Source organism: Nannospalax galili, unplaced genomic scaffold (genome assembly GCF_000622305.1).
Source record: "Nannospalax galili isolate Female #2095 unplaced genomic scaffold, S.galili_v1.0 scaffold498, whole genome shotgun sequence".
Lineage (NCBI taxonomy): Eukaryota > Metazoa > Chordata > Mammalia > Rodentia > Spalacidae > Nannospalax > Nannospalax galili.
The window spans coordinates 1,367,987-1,374,092 of record NW_008342032.1 but is presented as its reverse complement, the minus strand read 5'-3'; the positions used below and the strand labels follow the sequence as shown (position 1 = coordinate 1,374,092).

Below are 6,106 nucleotides of genomic sequence, written 5' to 3'. Positions count from 1 at the left end.
TTCAAAATAGTGACATTAGCCACAAGCATCTAATTTTTTAATTTTTAAATTTATTTAATTTTATTTTATGTGTATGAGTGTTTTGCCTGTGTGTATGTAAGTGCACACATGTGGGAAATGCCCATGGAAGCCAGAAGAGGGCGTTAGATACATTAGAACTGGAGCTGTCAGCTGCCATGTGGGTGCTGGGAATTGCATCTGGGTTCTCTGCGAGAACCAGCCAGTCCTCTTAACCACTGAGCCATCTCTCCAGCCCCTAATTTTCTATTTTTGTGTATTTATTGCTAAAAGGCAATATATCCTCATATGCCAGAGGAGCACCTGTCCCACTTTGTTGATAAACCAGCAAGGTCTGCCAGTCGCTGTTGATGTATACACATGGTAATAATACATAGGTGAATCTAATGTAAACATTACCAAGGTAAGAACTCTTAGGGTGAACTTTTCTTAGTTTGGGTGTCTGCAACAATTTCTTTCCTTTCAAAATGGAAAAACATGGCTAGGGAGGTTGCACATTTGGTAGAGTGCTTGCCTAGCATGCATGAAGCCCTGGGTTCGATCCTCAGCACAGCATAAACTTGCATGGAGGAATATGCCTGTAATCCCTGCATTCGGGAGGGAGAGGCAGAAAGACCAGACATCAAAGGTCATTCTTGGCTGTGTAACAAATTTGAGGTCAGCTTTGAATCTGTTTTAAAAAAAGACAAAATAGAGTTCAGTATTTTGCTTTCCATATTAACAACAGATAGTATGTTCAGAAGCCTGGGAATCGAGTTCTCTTCAGCAGCAACCATGGGGTCACTTACCATGGTACATGGGTGACATGATAAACCATTAATCTGGCAAATATTGAATTGTTTTAACTGCATCTATTTTCTGACTCAGTAGAATTGTTGTTGGACAACAGAAAATTCATTAGCTGTGACACCATCCATTTGCCGGTGTGGAAAGCACACACGTGCAGCCGCCCTAGCCCCAGGAGAGGCTAACATTAACATTCATAGTTTCCCTCAGTTTGTATTTAATTTTTATCTCTCGTTTTAAGGTTGGAATTTGTTTTAAGGTCAGAAAGTACTCTTTGACTTGGAAAATGAAGATGATTCATGTCATTTCTGAAAACCTACAGGGGCTCCTTTGTAGGTCACGTTGCCCTCCAAACTGTATCTGGAGGTGATGGCATGTGTGAACTAATACCTGGACCCTTTAATAATCAGGGAAATAGACGAGAAACAAATATTACTTCTATTTTGGAGAAATCTTGAATTTCAGTAATTTGTAAAAATATTGATTCATAGACAAATTGAAGACTTGGATTTGGTAACAATGATTCTTTATTCACAACTGAAATTTTCAAAAGGATAATAAAGGTTTGGGCATGTGAAATGTTACTTTAACATGATTTGGGGGATGTGTTGTTACTCTTAAAGTAGCATTTTTCCTCCAACAAGGATTAATCATTCTGCATCAGAAAAGAGGGCAAAACTGTAAAGTATAAGAAATTTTAACTTTACTATAGGTTCTAACTATGAAAATTATAAAATTGATTTTATATTTCATATGAAAAATGATAGTAAGTGAAGACAGTTTATCCAGTAATTTCTCTCCACAAAATAGAAAACAAAACAATCAGTAACAAAAGTCCTTGACAAGAATCCCAACGTAAAAGTAGAGCATAAGAAGAAAGATGCTAAATATGATTCTTTAGAACTTGTAGAACACTCAGGGCAGAGGCGATGCAGCCATCAAAGTTGGAGTGAGTAAATCCATCCCCTCCACACACCAGGAAGGGGTTGTGATGAAGAGTCATCTGGCCTGGACAGTCGGCAGCTGAATTTGTAACCTGAAAAAACAAAAAGTGATTGCAGTTGACATTTGGTGTGCCACTGTGCTGTCGTGGCAATGCCCACCGGGCTTTTCAACCTGGAGAAATAAAAATTTCATACGTGAACAACAAAACAGAAACAAAGAACACCCCACCCACAAAGTTGTCCCTTGCTGAAATGATTAATATACATTATTTAATGTTTTTCAATGATCAGATAACAAGAAATACACTGAACTTCTACACTAGTATGTGCTAGGGTCTGAATACTTATCCACCCTCCCCAAGTTAATATGTGGTGCTATTAACCCCAACAGTAATGGCATTAGGCTGGGGGGGGGCTTTTGGAATGCGAAAGTCATGAGGCAAGAATAGTGCCCTTATAAAGGTCCAGGGGAGCTCATTCACAGCTTCAACAAGAGTGTAGCAGCTAAAAGTCACCCACCTATGAGACAGCAGCTCCTCACCAGACACTGAACCTGCCAGAGCCTTGACCTTGGATTTTCTAGGCTCCAGAGCTATGAGAAACAATTTTTTTTTGGCACATAAACTACTTATTATATGGCATTCTGTTACAGCAGGCTGCAAGGACTAAGATACCCCACTCTTCCCCTTCCTCACATATTTCCTGAGTACTGCTCTGACCAGTAGGTCCTGTCTGAGCATTGGAGTAGCTGAATTTGAAAACATCACATCCCTGTCCCAAAGGATCTTTTAGCCTCAAGAGTGAGACTGGCCCCAAAGCAGAGAGTGACTCACTTCTGCCATTGCTGAGCATCTCCTATGTGTCAGAAGGTGTTACATTTGTAGGCTACATTGTACGGATTAATTAAATCAGATTATTATAACCAATCCATGTAGAAGACTCTGGGAATATGATGGGTGCATGAGTTTGGTAGTCAAGGTCATTCCAAGGAGAAGGAGTGGCATGCAAGCAGTAAATGATCAATCTATAGGCAAGAGAAAGCAGTATGCTTAGGACATTACAGGGCAGGTCACAATGTGTATGTGTGTATATATGTGTGTGTTGGTTAGTGTCTGTCCCTTAACACAAATTAAAATCACCTAGGAAGAGACAACCTCAGTTGAAGTGCCTTCATCACACTGGCCTGTGGGCATGTATATGAAGCATTTTCTTAATTGTTAATTGATGTAGAAGGTTTCAGCCCTCTATGGGTGGTGCCATCTCTAGGCAGGTGGTTGTATAAGTGGCCATCTCTAGGCAGGTTGATTGTATAAGTGGCTGAACAAACCATGGGGAGCAAGCCAGTAAGCAACATTCTTTCATGGTCTTTGCTTCAGCTCCTGCCTCTAGGTTCCTGCCTTGAGTTCCCACCTTAGCTTTCTTGAATGATGGTCTGTGATGTGGAAGTGTAAACAAAATAAACCCTTTTCTTTCCAAGTTCCTTTTGGTCAGTGTCCTTTAACACAGCTACAAAGAAGCTAACAAGAACAGTGTGTGTGTGTGTGTGTGTGTGTGTGTGTGTGTGTGTGTGTGTGTGTATGTGTGTGTGTGTATTCCTGTGCTTATGTGTTGGGGAAGGGGAGTAGAAAGAGGGACATGACAGAGAGGATAGATGGGATCCAGACTTTCAAAAATTAAAAATATAAAAACGAATACATAAAATGTCAATTGAATATGTAGAATTTACTACTTAAAGGGAGAATGAACTAAAGGTGGAGATTAGTTTTGTCTTGTATAAACAGGTCTATAATATTTGAAATGATAGAAGCAGCACAGGTATTTCCTGGAGAAAATAATCTTAAAATTAGGCCGACTATGCTGTTGAACATTCAGTGAGCAGAATGAGCGGGAGTCGAAGTTAGTGATGTTGGACACAGACACTGGCTGCTGAAGACCAAACTCCCTGGAATACCAAAGGAGACAAACCTATCACAGTGAAGCTCCTCTGGCCTTCACGCAGAGGAAGCAGCCTCACTATACAGAGCACACATGGTGGCTCTCCACTGCTTTCCCATGGTGAGTACTGGAGTGAGGGCTGTCAGGATTCACCTGCTTCAAAATCGGGAAAGAATGAAGATATGTAACTGCCACTATTTGGGTAATGGCACTGAGATTTTGAGTCTACATAGGGGACCTAGTACATGCCCCTCTAATTTATTTTGGGTACGTGTATGTATGTGTATGTGTTCTACATGTGTGTGCACATGTGGGTGCATATGCATTTGGAGGCCAGAGGTTGACATCAGGTATCCTCCTCCATCCCTCTCCACTTTAATTTTTGAGACAGGGTCTCTCACTAAACCTGTGACTTACTGATTGGGCTAGGCCGGCTGGCCAATGATCTGTCTCCATCTGCCCAATGCTGGTGATATAGGCATGTGCGGCTGCGTCTGGCTTGTTTTTTTTTTTTTTGAGCCATCAATGCTGTCTTTAATTTGGTGGTGGGTGTCATGTTTTGAAGGAGTAATGTGACATACATTACACTGAAAGACAGAACAAGAGCCAGAGGTCAAAGTAACAAGAAGTGATTTGGCTTTTGGAAAACTGCCCAGGCCACTGTTCGGGAAGTGTTTCCGGGAGGAGCTAGCAAGTCATCCCTAGGTGTGTTGCAACAGTATTTCTATACTTGATGAGAACCTAAGACCCTTACCAAACCGCAAATCTCACTTCTAAGTACTCCTGGCCTTTTATGCTGGTGCGGAGGGTCTGAATTTAGGGCCTCATGCTTGCACAGCAAGTGCTCTTACCAACTGAGCCATCTCCCCCAGTACTTTCTTAGAATTTTTTAAAGGCAGGAAAGCTTTGCAGAGACATCCTTGCTTATATGTCACATTTTGCTTCAGCCCCATTCAGTCCTGGGGACTAAAGCCGGAGGTTTCAGCATGCTGGGTAAGTGCTCCACCTCTAAGCTGTGTTCCTAGTCCTTATATTTTGCTTTAACAAGAGATATGGACCTTGAGACACCCATGTCATTCAGATACAAACACAGTGATAACAGAGTCATACTCGTACTTTTGGGGGGGGGTCACTTTATAGAACCCCAAGCTACCATACATACAGCACAGTCTTGAAACCAGCAGATAAAAATCTCCGAGCAGTAAACAATCACACATTAGGGACACAGAACAAAGATTTGGGTATTCAACTAGAGTTTTCAATTTCTGATTGACATAGAATTTTAACAAATTAGGTTATCTGATTAGCCAATAAAACATTAAGGAAGAAAATGTCCAACTTCTTACATATTTGGGTGGCATCATTCACAAAGCAGTTTCAAAACATTTTGAGTCTGTAAGTAAAGAGTGTTATACAAAAAGTCAACAGAAAGGTCTGAGTAGAAGCTTGGCATTTGGGGGCCATTTGGGGGGAAAATAAGTTTCTGGTTCTTTTTTTTTTAAAGTCTTTAAAATTTTTGTTTATTTTATTTTATGTGTATTATGTCTCAATATATGTAAGTGCACCCATATTGTGCGATGCCCATGGAGGTCAGAAGAGGGTGTAGGATCCCCTGGAACTAGAGTTATGGATGGTTGTTAGCTGCCACGTGGGTGCTGGGACTTGAACCTTGGTCTTCTGCAACAGTAGCCAGTGCTCTTAATTGCTGAGTCATCTCTTCAGTCCCAAGTTTCTGGTTCTTAATAGGCCCCCAAGGTGTTGCTGTATCATTAACAGCCCTCATTTTCAAGGCCTAATTCTAATATGCATGTTTTCACTTGTCACTGCACTGTCCCTGCTTTGTGTTACTTCGTTCAATTTACGCAGCACTCCTATGAGGGGATTACTATTGTTGCTTTGCAGATGAAAAAGTTGAGTTTCAAACTCTTACTTGTCCAGAGACAGAAAGCTAGTATAAAGGAAGAGGGACTCAACAGATCAGGCCTACTCCAGCACACACACTTCCAACACTTTTAGAAACATTTCCATAAAGACACAATTCAAGTAAAACAAAACAAAAAAATGTTTGATGAATGTGATGGCTAATCTTGGGTGTCAACTTGACTGGATCTGGGATTAACTAAATGAGAGAGATCTTGATTGGATCATCTGAAGCTGGAAGACACACCCTAAATGTGGGTGTTACCTTCTGATGGCAGCCCCTACAAAAGGCCATGGCAGAGGAGAGCGCTTGCTTTTTGCTGCTTGCCTTCTCTCTCGTTTGTGAATTCCTCTTGCTGCTCTAGACTGAAGACTAGCCAATCTTTGGGAATTCATCAGACCTTCAGTGCCAGATTGGGACTACTGAGACATCCAGCCTTGTGGACTGAGCAACTGCTGGATTCTCAGCCTCTCCAGTGTGGTGCAGCCATTGTTGGACTACT

At 41.4% G+C, this 6,106-nt stretch overlaps 1 protein-coding gene across 4 annotated transcripts in view; it reads right to left on the bottom strand.

The window, feature by feature from the left end:
• Positions 1 to 1,319: 1,319 nt before the first annotated feature.
• The window catches only part of Rnls (renalase, FAD dependent amine oxidase), a 349,461-nt gene continuing 344,674 nt past the window's right edge, over positions 1,320 to 6,106 (bottom strand). For all 4 annotated transcript variants that reach the window (XM_008837851.3, XM_029565791.1, XM_008837852.3 and 1 more), the window contains exon 7: positions 1,320 to 1,840. In XM_008837851.3, coding sequence (XP_008836073.1) covers positions 1,688 to 1,840 — 153 coding nt within the window. In that variant the 3' untranslated portion in view covers positions 1,320 to 1,687. The remainder of the gene's footprint in view (positions 1,841 to 6,106) is intronic.